This window comes from Pungitius pungitius, chromosome 1 (genome assembly GCF_949316345.1).
Source record: "Pungitius pungitius chromosome 1, fPunPun2.1, whole genome shotgun sequence".
NCBI classification, from domain to species: Eukaryota; Metazoa; Chordata; class Actinopteri; order Perciformes; family Gasterosteidae; genus Pungitius; species Pungitius pungitius.
The window spans coordinates 31,864,781-31,882,697 of record NC_084900.1 but is presented as its reverse complement, the minus strand read 5'-3'; the positions used below and the strand labels follow the sequence as shown (position 1 = coordinate 31,882,697).

General features: G+C 42.4%; 1 protein-coding gene across 1 annotated transcript; it reads left to right on the top strand.

Moving 5' to 3' along the window:
- The first annotated feature begins 845 nt into the window (after window positions 1-845).
- Window positions 846-16,111, top strand: LOC119222762 (cryptochrome-1-like). Its single transcript, XM_037479626.2, has 15 exons — window positions 846-1,017; window positions 2,004-2,167; window positions 6,338-6,446; window positions 6,591-6,733; window positions 7,074-7,258; window positions 7,624-7,712; window positions 7,982-8,122; window positions 8,370-8,681; window positions 8,929-9,080; window positions 9,789-9,991; window positions 10,385-10,486; window positions 10,603-10,725; window positions 11,184-11,240; window positions 11,448-11,569; window positions 15,935-16,111. Exons 2-15 carry the CDS (start codon window positions 2,010-2,012, stop codon window positions 16,001-16,003), a joined length of 1,965 nt encoding a protein of 654 aa, XP_037335523.2. The 5' UTR covers window positions 846-1,017; window positions 2,004-2,009; the 3' UTR covers window positions 16,004-16,111.
- Window positions 16,112-17,917: the final 1,806 nt, after the last annotated feature.

Here is a 17,917-nt window from a genome sequence, read left to right as displayed (position 1 = left end):
TGTTAAGAAATAAATGTGCTGGTGTAATCTAAATGCTTAAAATTCAATATAATGTATCTCAGAAAGTAAACACTATGATGATAAACTTTTATAAATAGCTTTCAATTTGGAGGTATAAAGAGAGTATAGAGAGCCCTGACACGATAGCTTCCGTAATATTTCAAAAAACATCTTCACGACAATCCTTCATTTAAAGAAACATGAATTGGAATCGCTATTCATCAGAAAATAATATATATATTTTTTAAATAGACGATCGTTCATGACGTATGCGACTTGTTGCTGTGGGGGTGGACTTCCGTTTTTCCATCAAGTATTATAACTGGCTCATCTTTCGTACTTCATCGCCTCCCATGCCTCTCAAACGTGACCCGGCATCGTTGCCTACGCGTGTCGGCCAACTGGCCAATGGGAACATCGCATTGCATTTACGTCACTGCTCACGTTTGACAAGTCTGGTGAGGCGTTTTGTACTGTGGTAAATCAGATAATCCGATTTTTTTCTGACATGTTTTACGGTTCAGATAAAGGCTCTAAAGAGGAGAATGCATCAAATAGTGCTCCTGATACTATTGATTATCATATTGTGTCATCAACGTCCCCGTAAATGCATACGTATTGTAGTCTCTCCTTAACGACTTAGTTCACATGTAAAACATTTTTATTAAATATCACATATAATCTGAAACGTGTTTCAGCAGTAGATATGTGATAGTGTTTTCTGTTATATCTTGCTGATAAAACCAATTACACTTTACAATTGCAAAGTTGGGTCGACGTTGTGCACTAGTTTCTTTAATGAACCGTTGTACCGTGAAGGCAGCATCCTACTGGGCTCAGTTTGATGGGCATGCGCAGTGAGCCCGTTGCTTATGAAACAAAGTAGTGCAGCAGAAGGCTGTGGATTATTTAAAGACAACCTACCGGCACACATCGAAACTCTATATTTAAAAGTGGAAGGAATGGTACTTTCTTTAGGTTTGGTGTAAATATCATCTTTTGAAGAGCCTCCACGAGGTAAGACGGGTGAATTCAGCAATATGCAGGGTGTACATTTTCGGGGCAACCAGCTATACAGTACTTTTTAAACAGCGCCACTGCTTAACTTACATAAGATCTGCTCTGGTGACCTAATTTTGCTCCACAGTTGATCTAGTTTCTGAAGACTCAACCCTTGTATAAATTCCATTGATGACATGTTCAGCAGCTTTTTATTTTTGACTGTTATTACGGTATGTGTTCCGAGTGAAGTTCATGATTTGGATGTAATTTCTGCGTCCGTTCAGAATAGACAGTGTTACCTATTCATGTCTAAGTAAGTTAGTAGTAGTCCTCAAAATGCCTTTTTAAAAGGACTCCTGACAACCTTAAGCTTTTCTTTTTCTTCAAATTGAATGAATATGTACATTTTGAGGTCAATCTGTCTTTCATTTAATGCATTTCTTGAAGGTTCCTTTTTGTCAAACATTCACAGATTGTATTCTATTACGATGTAATTATTTGTAAATTATGTATTTTATTAATTGTGAGTTGGTAATGCATTTCCCATTTCTCAATGCACTACTTGCAAGGCTTGAGTCAGTCCATCTAAACTAATCACCACACATCTCCCATGATACCCCTGTCTGTTTGTGTTGTTGTTTTTACTGTGTGTTTGTGAATTAGAGTAGGCTTTTCTCAACACTGAATTAACAGAGGTGCAGGTGATTGGACACAGATGGAAACAATCAGGCAATCACAGGACAAGGCAGGAAGTGAAGAGACAAGAAACTACAAAATAAAACAGGATGGAGAACCAAACCGTGACAGTATCAGTCTAAAACTTGAGGATTTAAATGCTTTAATTATCTCTACTTCATTGAGCCATTGAGTTTTTCTCTAAACTTGAAAAAACATTACACTCTCTTCTTCTGTATATTCAGCTGCACAAAACAAGTGTGATTCAGGCATTTCTTCACCATTTGCTACAACCAGCTCTAACATACTTATTCCTCTTTTCTCAGAATAAAATGGCCCCAAATTCCATCCACTGGTTCCGAAAGGGCCTTCGTCTCCATGACAACCCAGCAATCCTGCAGGCGGTCCAAGGGGCAGGCACGGTGCGCTGCGTTTACTTCCTGGACCCTTGGTTTGCGGGCTCATCCAACGTCGGGGTCAACAGGTGGAGGTAAGATAATTTTAAATGTTTATGTGGTTCAATATTTATGGCTTTAGTGAATATATATATATATATATTTCTTTTTTCCGTTTTTTTATTTAATATTTAAAAATGATATATGTATTCCAACAATCCCAAGCAGCCATACCTACTAATAATTTAATTTGTGCTTCCATATTGAGGCTTACACCCCATCGCACCATGTGTATTGATGCAGACTTTTGTTTAAGGTCTTAATTGTTTCCTGTTACATCTTTGACCTGGTTGTACTGGCTCAGCTGGCTTCACAGACACAGAGTGCCCTTTTTGTTTGAGTCACTGCCCACATAATCCCCATTTTATATATAGAGGTCAGGTCAGCAGGTATATACACTCACCGGCCACTTTATTAGGTACCCCATGCAAGTAACGGGTTGGACCCCCTTTTGCTTTCAGAACTGCCTCAATTCTTCGTGGCATAGATTCAACAAGGTGCTGGAAGCATTCCTCAGGGAGTTTGGTCCATATTGACATGATGGCATCACACAGTTGCCGCAGATTTGTCGGCTGCACATCCATGATGCGAATCTCCCGTTCCACCACATCCCAAAGATGCTCTATTGGATTGAGATCTGGTGATTGTGGAGGCCATTTGAGTACAGCGAACTCATTGTCATGTTCAAGAAACCAGTCTGAGATGATTCCAGCTTGATGACATGGCGCATTATCCTGCTGAAAGTAGCCATCAGAAGTTGGGTACATTGTGGTCATAAAGGGATGGACATGGTCAGCAACAATACTCAGGTAGGCTGTGGCGTTGCAACGATGCTCAATTGGTACCAAGGGGCCGAAAGAGTGCCAAGAAAATATTCCCCACACCATGACACCACCACCACCAGCCTGAACCGTTGATACAAGGCAGGATGGATCCATGCTTTCATGTTGTAGACGCCAAATTCTGACCCTACCATCCGAATGTCGCAGCAGAAATCGAGACTCATCAGACCAGGCAACGTTTTTCCAATCTTCTATTGCCCAATTTCGATGAGCTTGTGCAAATTGTAGCCTCAGTTTCCTGTTCTTAGCTGAAAGGAGTGGCACCCGGTGTGGTCTTCTGCTGCTGTAGCCCATCTGCCTCAAAGTTGGACGTACTGTGCGTTCAGAGATGCTCTTATGCCCACCTTGGTTGTAACGGCTGGTTATTTGAGTCACTGTTGCCCTTCTATCAGCTCGAACCAGTCTGGCCATTCTCCTCTGACCTCTGGCATCAACAAGGCATTTCCGCCCACAGAACTGCCGCTCACTGGATGTTTTTTCTTTTTCGGACCATTCTCTGTAAACCCTAGAGATGGTTGTGCGTGAAAATCCCAGTAGATTAGCAGTTTCTGAAATACTCAGACCAGCCCTTCTGGCACCAACAATCATGCCACGTTCAAAGTCACTCAAATCACCTTTCTTCCCCATACTGATGCTCGGTTTGAACTGCAGGAGATTGTCTTGACAATGTCTACGTGCCTAAATGCACTGAGTTGCCGCCATGTGATTGGCTGCTTAGAAATTAAGTGTTAACGAGCAGTTGGACAGGTGTACCTAATAAAGTGGCCGGTGAGTGTATAGTATTTGTTGACTGGAGGAATAGGTGTGTAAATGAACTGTGTGTGTGTGTGTGTTGCGAGATAAAACCCGGCCCCACGTTGAGGGGATGCGAGTGAGTTCCCGTGAGAGCCAAAACCCTCATATCTGCTCTGCAGGGGGACCACAGGTCGGTTATGCGCCAACCTTTATTGCTTTCTGACCTAGTTTTACTCTGAAGGGCTAGTTGTGTTCCCACATTGTATTGGTCAATACAGAAGTCACTGACTTATTAACATCCAGCTGATGTTTGTACTCCAGATGGAAATTAGTCGCTGGCAGGAGAAACATATTCTGTCTCTCTCACAATATCCAAATAGATATTCATGAGCAACAATTTACTTGTATCCACCTGAACGTAAGGCTAAATGGATAATCAAGAGTGGAAGCGTGAATCAATGCTCACACACACACACACACACACACACACTTTTCATTGATTTAATGACCAGTCTAACCCAGTCAGACAAGAGGAAACGACTGAACAGAACCTAGGCCTTGCTGATTCAGTGATCCTGCCAATGATTGGTAGATCCCTAGATGGGTTGGTCCTCAATAGTTTGACCTCTTGTAATGAAGCAATGACGAAATGTGCAGGTTATGGAAGCAGAGGTGTTCTGGGGATGGAAAGAAGTAAATGTTAGCTTGATAAAATAATCCTACGGGTATTAAATTGCTTTATCAGCCTTTCCTGTTATGTTGTAGTATTGTGATAGTGGTTAAAGAAAACAATGGGTGATTATCTTCACCACATTGATAAGTAAATTCTTATTTTAATAATAATAATAATAAATCGAACTTGTATAGTGCTTTTTTGGACACTCAAAGACGCTTTACATGAGGGAAAAAACAAAAAATGGGGTTTACGGAAAAGCTAGTTTGAACAGGTGGGTTTTGAGCACTGATTTGAAGGAAGGTAATGAGTCAGAGTTTCTAATGGGCTGTGGGAGTGAGTTCCAAAGGGTGGGGGCGGCGATGGCAAAGGCTCGGTCCCCCAGGGTTCGGCGGTTAGTGCGAATGATAGGGGTGAGGCGGTTGGTGCCTGCTGAGCGGAGGTGGCGGGTGGGCTGGTGTTGTTGCAGAAGCTCAGAGAGGTAAGGCGGAGCCAGGTTATGGAGGGACTTATAAGTGAGGAGGAGGAGCTTGTATTGAATCCGATATTGAACGGGGAGCCAGTGGAGCTGTTCGAGGACCGGGGTGATGTGTTCTCTGGACCGGGTATGGGTGAGGAGGCGGGCAGCAGAGTTCTGGATGTATTGCAGTTTTTGGAGATGGGTGGTGGGAAGTCCATAGAGGAGGCTATTGCAGTAGTCGAGTCTGGAAGAGATGAATGCGTGGATGAGGATTTCTTCTGTTGACTGGGTAAGGGAGGGGCGGAGGCGGGCAATGTTGCGGAGGTGGAAGAAGGATGTTTTAGTGATGTGGTTAATGTGCGTTTGGTATGAGAGAGTGGAATCCATTATGATGCCGAGGTTGCGTACAGAGGGGGAGGGGGTGACATTGTGACCGTCGATGTGGAGGGTAAAGTTCTGGACAGATATATATTTATTTATATTTTATAACTATACTCTTATAAACCCGCAATAAGTGTTTTTGTTGACCACTTGGAGCGGTGGAACTTATTGTTCTCACCTCTATCTCTTCCACTTGTTTCTCCTTATGAAGCTCTTTGGTCTCTTAAAAACCCTCCACACTTTGCAGTTTTCACCCTCAAGAGCTCTTCAAGGACTGAGATGCTTATTGATGAACCTTTCTTGTTACCAGGATTGTATCTGCTCTGTGAGAGAAAATCTTGGAAAATTACAGAATTCTCTATGCTTTTTTAAAAATCATGTCATTAAGAGAAACCTTTTAAACTGGGCAGTTTTATGAATATGGCTCTTATCAATAACAAGTTGTATATCGGTTTATTTGATGAAATTGCACTTTGTTGTTTCCTGCTCTTCTGGGTTTGTATCCCTATGGTTGAAATGCACTTATTGTAAGTTGCTTTGGATAAAAGCGTCAGCTAAATGACATGTACTGTAATGTAATGTAGAAGCATACTGGTCAGCCACAGAGTGCCACCTAGTGGGTTACAGAGGTACTAGAAGGATGATCAATTCTATTTTTATATTATTTTGGTCATTTCGAGGCTGGCTAATGTCGCATTTACACATGATTAAATTAAGTTTAATGTCAAGGTCAAAGCTACAAAGGGGTTGGGGTGGAAATTAGCCTAATGCATTGAATATGGATTCATAATGCTAGGAACCATGACGGCTGAGGGTCTCATTTGTTTGAATTAATTTGCATTTCTTCTGCTTTCTTATAATTTAATCAGAGCAGGGCCTTAAGTTAAAAACGGTTGAGGATTGCAGTTTAAAAACAGACTGAAAGTTGCTTCGGATAAAAGCTATAGCTAAATGACATGTAATGTCATGATGTACACCTTAATTGTCCAGTTGCGAAAGCAAACTCTAACATGTTACTTTGAGGGTCAATGTGAACCGGTACTCTACATTATTGCTGAATAATGTATGTACAGTGTGTCTCAATCAGTAACACGTATTTCTCTGCCCTCTTCAGGTTTCTCCTCCAGTGTTTGGAGGATCTGGACGCCAACCTTCGGAAGCTCAACTCTCGCCTCTTTGTCATCAGGGGCCAACCAGCCAACGTGTTCCCGCGCCTCTTTAAGGTGAGCATTGACAGAATAATTGGCCACCCGCGATGGTCATGTCATCTGAAGTCCTTTTATCAAACTCTTCTCAAGCGATGGGATTCGCAGTCTGTCCGCCTTTGGAGACTTGAGGCTGACTAAGTCTCTCTCTCTCTGTCTCAGGAGTGGAAGATCTCTCGCCTGACCTTTGAGTATGACTCGGAGCCTTTTGGGAAGGAGAGAGACGCTGCTATCAAGAAGCTCGCAATGGAGGCGGGGGTAGAGGTTATAGTCAAGACATCACACACCCTGTACGACCTGGACAAGTAAGCAAAAATATACACAATTTCGGATATAATGTATTTGTGTGAGAATAACATCTCTTTTGTTCTTTTTTGAAAAAGGACTTGATTAGGAATTCAAAATCATTTCTTGCTCAATGTTATTAGAGATTGATCAAAATCCATTCAAATCTGTTGCTGATGTTATTTTAAATTTAACTTTATATGTATTCCTGTGCTAGTATGTATGTTAATGTAATAATTGCATTATTTTACAAAAGGTAAATTAAAAAATGACTAGTTTTCAGTCTATTAAGTTATTTAATTGACTATGTTATACTATCTGAAATTTGACGAAAGGTGACCAGTCTCCTTTCTTCCCCAGAATCATTGAGCTGAATGGTGGACAGCCTCCTCTCACCTACAAGCGTTTCCAGACTCTGATCAGTCGCCTGGATCCTCCCGAGATGCCTGCGGAGACACTGTCGGAAACCCTGATGGGTCTCTGCGTCACCCCCGTCTCCGAGAACCACGGAGACAAGTACGGGGTCCCGTCCCTGGAAGAGCTGGGTAAGAAAACAAGCGCACACCTCTGCACTTGGACATGTACAGACCTGGTGTGGGTTGCATGTAGAACCCCTTAAACCAGGGCCACATACGGCCCACTCTGAGTACATTTTATTCATTACGACAACATTCAATCATTTTACAGCTACCCAACTATATATTTTGTTGACAAAAATGTATGTTTCTCTATTAGCGAAAGAGCAACCACATGGGCATTGGTGGTGATGCTTTGTAGGAGTTATTACTCGGTTGGAGGCATGCTGATATTTTAGTGTACTTGACAGATATGACTGATTGTCTATCCATCTGATTTACAAGTGCCACAGTGTTCTTACCCAGGAAAATGACTCAGAGGAATTTTTTTCCAGGCTTTGACACAGAGGGCCTGCCTATAGCTGTGTGGCCAGGCGGAGAGACCGAGGCACTGACGAGGATAGAGCGCCATCTGGAGAGAAAGGTCAGTACTGCACCTCCTTTTTGATAGCATCTGGATGTTTGAAAGTTCATCAGAAAAAAATATTCATGGTAGTTTTAAGTGACAGAAACGCAGATTTTAAATAAACACCTACAAAATGATTTATTTATTTTTTATTCCATGATTTGTCTTTGATTCTTGTATATGTGTATATATAATTGAGATGCATTTATTGTATTATTCATGTGGCTTGGATCTACCATCACTCATCCATGATTGCATCCCTCTCTGTCCCCCTGGTTTCTGTCTAGGCGTGGGTGGCTAATTTTGAGCGTCCCAGAATGAATGCCAACTCATTGCTGGCCAGCCCAACGGGCCTCAGCCCTTACCTACGCTTTGGCTGCCTCTCCTGTCGCCTTTTCTACTTCAAGCTAACTGACCTCTACCACAAGGTCAGTGTATAAATGCCCCGGCTTGGCTCACTTTTCTATAGAAACTAAAAAAAAAACAGATATCACTCAATGTGGAAGATGCCCTTGTTTTTATATTTGGTGGTGTCATAATTACAGCTTCAGTTATTTTACAGAACTCAGGAACACTTAATAGATTTTTTATATATATATAATTATTTTAGTTATTTTAAGAACATGGGGTAGTGTATATAAATATTCCCTATTTTTGCTGTTTCTTTTGAACCAGGTGAAAAAGAACAGCTCCCCTCCACTTTCCCTGTATGGCCAGTTGCTGTGGCGGGAGTTCTTCTACACCACAGCAACCAACAATCCTCGCTTTGACAAGATGGAGGGAAACCCGATCTGCCTCCGTATCCCCTGGGACAAAAATCCTGAAGCACTTGCCAAGTGGGCCGAGGCGAAGACAGGATTTCCCTGGATAGACGCCATCATGACTCAGCTGAGGCAGGAGGGATGGATCCATCACCTGGCCAGGCATGCAGTGGCTTGCTTCCTCACCAGGGGGGACCTATGGATCAGTTGGGAGGAAGGCATGAAGGTGAGAATGCACAGATGGTCAGTAAAGGGCAAGCACAAAAGTGGATGGGACCCCAGACATAAACTGCAATAATGAAAGATGTCACATTTAGGGCAGTTGCATTTTTTAAATGGCAAATAACAGAGACGCATAACTTCCCATTGTTGCGTCGAGAGTCCAGAAAAATATCTGTCCGTTTGCATTGTTTTCCCTCGAATGTTCCCTACCACCCATGGCACTTGAAGAAACCGTAGTTTTGTCGTGGCAGGTCTTTGAGGAGCTGCTTCTGGATGCAGACTGGAGCGTGAACGCGGGCAGCTGGATGTGGCTTTCCTGCAGTTCATTCTTCCAGCAGTTTTTCCACTGCTACTGCCCCGTGGGCTTTGGCCGCCGCACCGACCCCAACGGGGACTTCATAAGGTGAGTACCTTTTTTACTGGCATTGCTGACATCCTTATCTGCATGGTACCTTATCTCCTTCTGTCTCATTGGACTTCATGCCTACATGGGAACACGTTAAGCCGGAAAGATGAGAAAGTTATGAGACATAGTAGTCTCGTAATCGACACGCAATCATTTTGTTTGTGCGTGCCTGGATTTGTCAGGGAATGCCGCTTTTGTCATCGTGTAGCTATTTGTGGCTACATTTCGGATATGATTTCGAGGCTGTAGTAAGCCAAGGAGTGGAGTTTCGGATTCTCTGGAACAGCCCATGTAAAGTGTGCTTATCTGGGCGCGAGCTGAGCCAGAACTTGATGGTCATGCTGGAATATTTTGCTTTGGCTTCTCCCCACTGAGGCAGAAGTCTGACTGTATTGGAGGAGATGATCTAACACTACAGACACAGACAGTGCTCTTATCAGTTACAGTACATACATAGGCCGTAAAATGAAAACTGAATGTGTAACACAATCATTCCTTTGTAATGAAAACACCGTAGCTCATCACATAAATCACATCACATAAATGCATAATTATTGATAGGATCGAGAAGATGCAATTGCACTTAATTATGAACATTTCACCTTTTGAAATATATAGGTATGAAAGTTTGTCCGATATTGGCCGCTTCTTTTCTCCCTAATCCTTCAAAATATTCACATATTGCATTACTTCCTGTGCTTCCAGACGATACATACCTGTCCTCCGAGGTTTCCCCGCCAAATTCATCTACGACCCATGGAACGCTCCAGAGTCCGTGCAGGCAGCTGCCAAGTGCATAATAGGTGTCCATTACCCAAAGCCCATGGTGCACCACGCAGAAGCGAGCCGACTTAACATCGAAAGGATGAAACAGATCTACCAGCAACTCAGCCGGTACAGGGGACTGGGTAAGAGATCAAATACCTAACTAAATCAACTGCAGAGCTATGCCAGTTTACCCCCCAGGGTTGCAAAGTTTAATACTTGTGCTGCACGGTATACAGATACTAGAAAGTTATGCTGGCGTTCAGTAACGATATGTGGTGTTTTATTTACCATTTGGTGCGCTGCAACAGCGACAAGCCCCCACAACCCACTTTTACAATAGGCCTAATCTTTAGATTATGAGAAGAGATATGCTTTTGAGAAATTAAAAGCATTAAAACACAGGTTTCCCCAAACATTTCATCTGACATACGGCATGCGTCCCTTTTTAAAGGGGCCAAACAGACTCAATTTGACTTTGAGGAATTATGTCCTCTCTATTTGGGATAGAAAAAAAAGGTGTTCTTGTCTTTCAGGGATGCTGGCATCAGTGCCGTCCACAAATGGGAATGCAACCGGAGGGATGATGACCTACTCTCCTGGAGAGCAGCAGCCAGGGACCAACAACAACTCACATTGTAAGTAAAAAATAAACTGCATAGTGGTTGGTGCCCTCGACGAAACGGGGTGGTAAATCCACTCATGGCAATTTGTCCCATGTTTTCAACCCTGTTTCATTTATTTTTTCCACTAGTGCCCGGAGTGTCAGGGAGCTCGATTGCAACGAGTAGTGGTAGCGGAAGCCTCCCTCTCATTTTTCACAACGAGGAACCCAGGGAGCCGAGCAGCAGACTACAAACACGCTCACCGCAGCAAGGTAGGGCCTCCCCTGACATGAGTGTTTTCTGTCTGCGTTTATAACCTTTTGTATTTCAACTTTAACCTACATTGAGCTAAGGTTTGCCAGTTAGCTGTAACTTGGATTAAAAAAAAAAAATCGACCATTACAGATAATGACATCATGATATATGAATGTAATGTCACATCACTGTTTTGGCGGATGCTTGATTTCACCTCTGGAGTGCAAGCAACTGCAGCTTTTAGATATATATATTTGACTAGATCTTGATATCTTTCCATACGAGTCATATTTAAATGACATTTATTTACTGCCATGGCTGGCATTGAAAACACCTGTTTGTCTAACAGTGTTTTCAAATGAGACACATACATGCTGTTTAATAGAAGGATTGCTGGGGAAATTGTTGTTGTAGCAGTGTACGTTAGCTCAAAAACATCCAAATTCAAATTTGTTTTTTTTTCTACCTGTTGCAGGATACGACTCGGAAGGCAGCCAAGCAAACCACGAGTTTGCTGTGCCTCAACACCCAGGTAGGAAACCCAAAGGGTCTGGTGCCACTATCTCTCTCTTGCGCTACTCCCAGACAGGGCCTTGACTTGATTCCTCCCCACCACCAATACCCGGTCCTTGCCAGTGCCATGAAATCACCAAAGACTCAACTACAACTACATCTCACTTCACACGTAGTTACACACGTCAAAAGAGTGCGTCTGATAACAGTGACGTGTTTTCTTCAGGACTCCTTCTCCACGGCAGAGGCATCCCCGGGAAGCGGGAGCGCGAGTCGGAGCGAGCAGGCTCGGGCGAGAAAGACGCGGCGTCCTGCTCTGCGCACAAGATGCAGCGGCAGAGTGCTCAGGTCAGACCACGGCTCATTACAGGGCCGCCCAAGTCTGTCTCCACTTCTTTTGCTTTCTATGGCGGGTGGCAAACAGCTTTCGGCTGCATCACCGCCACCCACTAATATGAAGTCTGGCCTGTAACGAAAGTAAATCTCTCATACGCCTGTCTCAGATCACGGCATGTGTGCTTTTGTCCCTGGAGGGCAGATTAACAAATGGGCAGGGCATAAAAGCCCGGCTCCCGCATTGCTCATTAGTGGGTTTTCTTTCTGACGTCTGAGTGATCGCAGACAGTTGCTGCGGGTAATGTTACCCACGCGTCAGGTTGAATAATTGCTGTTACTCACAGCCACATTCCACACCGTGTTGGGATCACCCCTGACAGTTCAGATCACAGTATTTTTTATAGTGTGTTTATGTTATTTTCCACGGAACCCACACATCCTCACAGACCAGGGACTCTCCGTAGCACTCACCCATAGAACACACAGGAGATCTGGATGCTTCGATTCACGCAGATTCATTGGAGTCACAAAACACTCAAATCCACCGAGGTGACACATTAGTTTATACATTTCTTTGACCATTCGATTGCGTGAAGCCCTCCCCTTGAATCCTAACTGCGTAACTTGTCCTTCACGTCTCACTATATCTGACCCTGTGCCTCCTGTTGGCTTCTCCCTTCCCTCTGTTGAATTGTAACTCATCTACAGGTATATATTATTATAGTTAAATCCTGATTTCTCTAAAACTGATTATAACATGAATATATGCTGGAGAATAAGAAACATTTTCCCTCAACAAGTGCAATCATCGTGGTGTCTAATAAAGTTCAACTGCTGATGTTCTTTTTAGAGTAACAAGTCACTCAAGTATGATGCAACCTGATTTTTTGCTTGTTTCTGCTTATTTTTAGAATCGATACCTAACAAACCGGTATCTGGTGTGCAACCTGATTTTTTGCTTGTTTCTGCTTATTTTTAGAATCGATACCTAACACACCGGTATCTGGTGTGCAACCTGAGCTTACTGTTGCGCTGCCTGTCACGCTGGTTGCACACATTCCCTGAGGCGGGCCTCACATGCACGAGCACTCAGCTTGTTGGGAAATATACAGTGCATCCGGAAAGTATTCACAGCGCTTTACTTTTTCCACATTTTAGTATGTTCCAGCCTTAATGTTGAGGAAAATAATTCATTTAATCCATTTTGGAATAAAGCTGTAACATGGAAACATGTAACGTGGAAAAAGTGAAGCGTTGTGAATACTTTGTGGATGCACTGTAGATGCCGGGAAGTGAACTGTGGAAGTACATTGCAAAGCTGTGTGTACGGGGTTCGTAGGGTCATGGAAAATTTTAAAATGCTCATTTCCAGGCCTGGAAAAGTCATGGAACAAAAAATCATGGGATTTTTTTATATTTATATTTTCACGTGGTTCATTTAAAATACGTTTCAAATAATTAATATGGTATAAAGTGAAAAGTTCGATGGCCATTAAAAACAGCAGCTCAGGAGTCATCCACCGTGCAGGGACGTGTAGATTCAACCGTGGTGAGCTAACGGTACATGTGGAAACGTGCACGTCGTGCGTTACGACAGAGACGGAAGTAATGTGGAGGCAGGACGGTTAGATATTTCAAACATGGGGGAGCGCCATTAGCGAGCCGTGCTAACAGAAGCAGACATCAGTGCGAAGCTACTACAGGAACCCCATCAGAGGGCGACTGCTAGCGAGGCTACACGCCGAGCAGCACGTCTCTCTCTTCGGCCACCGCCTCCATACGAGACACCGACCTTTACCGCTGCGCTGCCCGTCTGCTGGCGGCAGTTCAGAGTTGTAAACCGGGGGCGTGACGTCGTTCCTTCGGTGGTGTTTTGTCATTGAGCTGCAGACACGTGACTTTATTTTTTTTACGCGAATGGCAGGAGATCTTTTGATTGTTTTCGTTTGGGATTTATTTAATGCATATGGTAAACATAAAAAACATACTTTCTTGGGGCATAATTGAAATGTAGGGGAAACATTGTGTATTCCTTTGGAATTCTCATTGTTAGTTTAAATATTTTCTCACTTTTTTATGTATACAGAGATTTCACAAAAAGGCACGGAGAAGTCATGGAAATCCATTGGTCCAAATTTTCACCAGCTTGTTCCTGCCCAACTTTTTGAACACTTAACAAACGGCATTCATATTAGTATTCGCCCACTGCACGATGCATGGTAAAAGAAAACTAATGCTATGGGTTGGGTACATTAAAGTTGGACACATAATTAGAGGGCAATTTTTCCCTTCTTATCGGAAAAAACGAGTATTATTTGGTACAATTTTGTGTGCATTCGGACCTCATGATCACATAGGCCCACATAAGTGAAATTGTAGGTTATTTTGCGTGTATACAGGACTGTCTCAGAAAATTAGAATATTGTGATAAAGTTCTTTATTTTCTGTAATGCAATTAAAAAAACAAAAACGTCATGCATTCTGGATTCATTACAAATCAACTGAAATATTGCAAGCCTTTTATTCATTTAATATTGCTGATTATGGCTTACAGCTTAAGAAAACTCAAATATCCTATCTCTAAATATTAGAATATTATGAAAAAGTATACTAGTAGGGTATTCAACTAATCACTTGAATTGTCTAATTAACTCGAAACACCTGCAAGGGTTTCCTGAGCCTTGAAAAACACTCAGGTTTGTTCAGTAAACTAAATCCCAAGTATGGGGAAGACTGCTGATCTGACTGCTGTCCAGAGGACCATCATTGACACCCTCCATCAGGAGGGTAAGACACAAAAAGAAATTTCTCAAAGAGCAAGCTGTTCACAGAGTGCAGTTTCAAAGCACATCCACAAAAAGTCTGTTGGAAGGGGGAAATGTGGCAGGAAACGCTGCACAACCAAGAGAGATGAGCGCAGCCTTAACAGCATTGTGAAGAAGAGTCGCTTCCAGAATTTGGGGGAGCTTCAAAGACAGTGGACTGAAGCTGGAGTCCAGGTATCAAAAGCCACTGTTCACAGACGTGTCCGGGAAATGGGCTACAATAGCCGTATTCCCATGGTCAAGCCACTTCTGAACTCAAGACAACGGAAGAAGCGTCTGACTTGGGCTATGGAAAAGAAGCACTGGACAGTTGCAGAGTGGTCCAAAGTCCTCTTTTCAGACGAAAGCAAGTGTTGTATTTCATTTGGAAGTCAAGGCGCCAGAGTCTGGAGAAAGGCTGGAGAGGAGCAAAATCCAAGTTGCTTGAAATCCAGTGTGAAGTTCCCACAGTCACTGATGGTTTGGGGAGCCATGTCAGCTGCTGGTGTTGGTCCACTGTGTTTCATCAAGTCCAGAGTAAATGCAGCTGTGTACCAAGAGATTTTAGAGCACTACATGCTTCCGTCTGCTGAAAAGCTCTATGGAGATGAGGATTTTATTTTCCAGCATGATCTGGCACCTGCCCACAGTGCCAAAACCACCAGTAACTGGTGTACTGACCATGGCATTACTGTCCTCGATTGGCCTGCCAATTCCCCTGACCTGAACCCCATAGAGAATTTGTGGGGTATTGTGAAGAAGAAGCTCAAAGACACCAGACCCAACAATGCAAATGAGCTAAAGGCCGCTATTGAAGCATCCTGGGCATCCATAAAACCTCAGCAATGCCACAGGCTGATTGCCTCCATGCCACGCCGCATTGATGCAGTAATCCGTGCAAAAGGATTCCCAACCAAGTACTGAGTGCATTAATGGACATTTTCAAATGCTTGATTTTGTTTTGCTGTTATAAATCTTTTTTTTTACTTGGTCTGAGGAAATATTCTAATATTTAGAGATAGGATATTTGAGTTTTCTTAAGCTGTAAGCCATAATCAGCAATATTAAAAAAATAAAAGGCTTGCAATATTTCAGTTGATTTGTAATGAATCCAGAATGCATGACATTTTAGTTTTTTTTAATTGCATTACAGAAAATAAAGAACTTTATCACAATATTCTAATTTTCTGAGACAGTTCTGTATATTTCTGATGGACTACTCGGTAACTCATTTGCTGTCTTGCTTTGTCTTGCGTTGCACTTGCTTGGTGTTTGGCTGTTGGGTTTCCCCGTGCGACACACACGCTTTTGCATGTTTTCACACACACTAGAGATTAGAATGATTTAAATATAGTGACCAAGCAACCACACAATAAATGGAGAAGGTCAGTCATTTATGTAAATCTTGACCCGTCATGAAGTTGCCATGGCTCAAATAAAAAACAAGTGTTGGATGCAGAACAATATGCAGAACAACCGTTGTAGTTGGTTGACCGAAACTGTAAGTTGAAAATGAGATGTGCAAGGTTTTCTCTCTATTAAAACCCTTGTGTGTTTTCTCTGTTCCCGGCAGGCGGTGGTGAGACCTGAGCCGCACTGGAGTCACTGTTCAGCCACCAGAGAGGGGGAAACCTCCACTTAAACTGCTCTCTTGTCTCTTAACATTTGGAAAATTCCAAGTGGAGTAAACGCAACGGTGAAAATGTGAACCGAGAACCGTGATGAGCTCAAAGAAATGTGCAAAGAAAGAAAATTGTAAAAGTATTTTTTTAATGAATTGAATGAACCTATTACTTGTTTTGTATTATGTTCGTCCTGATGTGTTTCATCACCTTTACCCGCGTGGATAACACTTGGCAGCTAAAAGCTTATTTGATTAGTTCCCCAGACGTTTACAGTGTGTTGCTTTAGATCGATGAGGAAATGTCTTGTTGTGTGACTACTATTATTTTAGATAACGCCTAAATTGCTACTATTACTGACTTTTTCTGGGTTTCTTTAATAAAACATAAACACAATTTCTTTCTACACGAGTAAACAGGAACGGTTATTGAGAACAGGTCTATCTTCTTCCTTTGTGTCATTCTGTCACTGTTACTCACTGTTACTCATGGACACTCTCCCCTCTGCAGCCAAGCCTTAGACAACCTGTGGGTGGTTTTACAATGTTTTGGGCTAATAGCTGATTATAGCACATAGCACAATTTCACTTTAATTTCCCTCTCTACACGTCATCATTGTCTGTAAATGAACCCTTAGAGATTTTTTGATTGATTGAAACATTTTATTTCTTGAACATGTAGACATTAACAAATAAAAGAACGCTCCTCGATGACGGATTCGTTCCACTGCACAGTTCGTAGCGTGGAAGACATACGTGCAGAGCTACCTGCCATTTTTTTGACTCTGATATATCTTAAGCTGATAATACCAATAAATACACATTGCAAAATGACAATAACAGTTTGACACATCAAATTGCTGGGACAGAAGTTGTTCCAAGGTCCACCGGTCTGCGATACCGCGTGATGTCATCAGCTAATGTCATCAGCTAATGCCGTAAATGCCCTCACTGATGCCCGCAGCTGTGGTAATGGGAAAGCGCTGCAAATGTGAATGATCAAGGTATCTCAGAAGTACTCAGGACCAGTAGAAGGCTGCATTAAATTCAGAAATAATGTCTCCGGGCTTCATAATAAAGAATGTGGACGTTAAAGAATCTATGTTGTAAGCTTATGCGCCCATTTTTCATGACTCACACTCCCCCGCAACAGATTTCTCTAATTTTGCCTTGTCTGCACACGTCAAACCTACTGCACGCACATACAAGCACACACAGACACACACGGACACACACACACATAGAGAGCCTTTTTTAAGCCCCAATTGATCTGACTTTGTTCAAGCAGTGTAGATACCCCGTGCAAATCTATTTTGGTGTTTTGTCAGGTAAACTGAAGAACCCAGCAAAAATTACAATTAATGCAATCAAATCATTTTGTTCTTTATTGATTTTTCCTTCCATAATAATCCTTCGGAAAAAAAACAAAAAAGTTGAAGATATGAACTCAATGTGATGAAACTGAATTGAATCCCCTCCTATGCTCCAAGAAAAGAAGGCGGTCTTTTAAGGATTGATAATTTGGGTTCAGGTGGGGCTGTGAGTCACATACTCGTAGTGCATTTTGTAATCCCAGACCTTATTATTATGGCTTCACTGCTTACTAGTATTGTAGTGTCTCAGCATGCATCATAGTTCTGTTGTAGATATTGGCCTCACATTCGTTGTAAAAATGTCCTGACATTTTAAATTGTTGCAACTCGATACCTTTTTGTCATCTTTAAAAAGCATTGACAGTTAGATTAACTGTGTCACCACAGCCAGACAGATCCTGGATGTTTTGATTTGGTGTGGTGTGTGCTGAATGTAACTAAATGTAACCCAACCAGGATGTCTTTGTTAGTTCCAACATCACTGACTCTGCTTTGAGTTTTAGAAACATGCATTAAATAGACTATTAATAACACAGTAACACAATCTGTAAAAATAACCTCC

Coding starts and splice junctions, on each gene's coding strand:
- LOC119222762 (XM_037479626.2), top strand. CDS start 2,010: ATGGCCCCAAATTCCATCCACTGGTTCCGAAAGGGCCTTCGTCTCCAT. Junction 6,734..7,073: donor ACCCTGTACGACCTGGACAA/GTAAGCAAAAAT, acceptor TTTCTTCCCCAG/AATCATTGAGCTGAATGGTG. Junction 7,259..7,623: donor CCCGTCCCTGGAAGAGCTGG/GTAAGAAAACAA, acceptor ATTTTTTTCCAG/GCTTTGACACAGAGGGCCTG.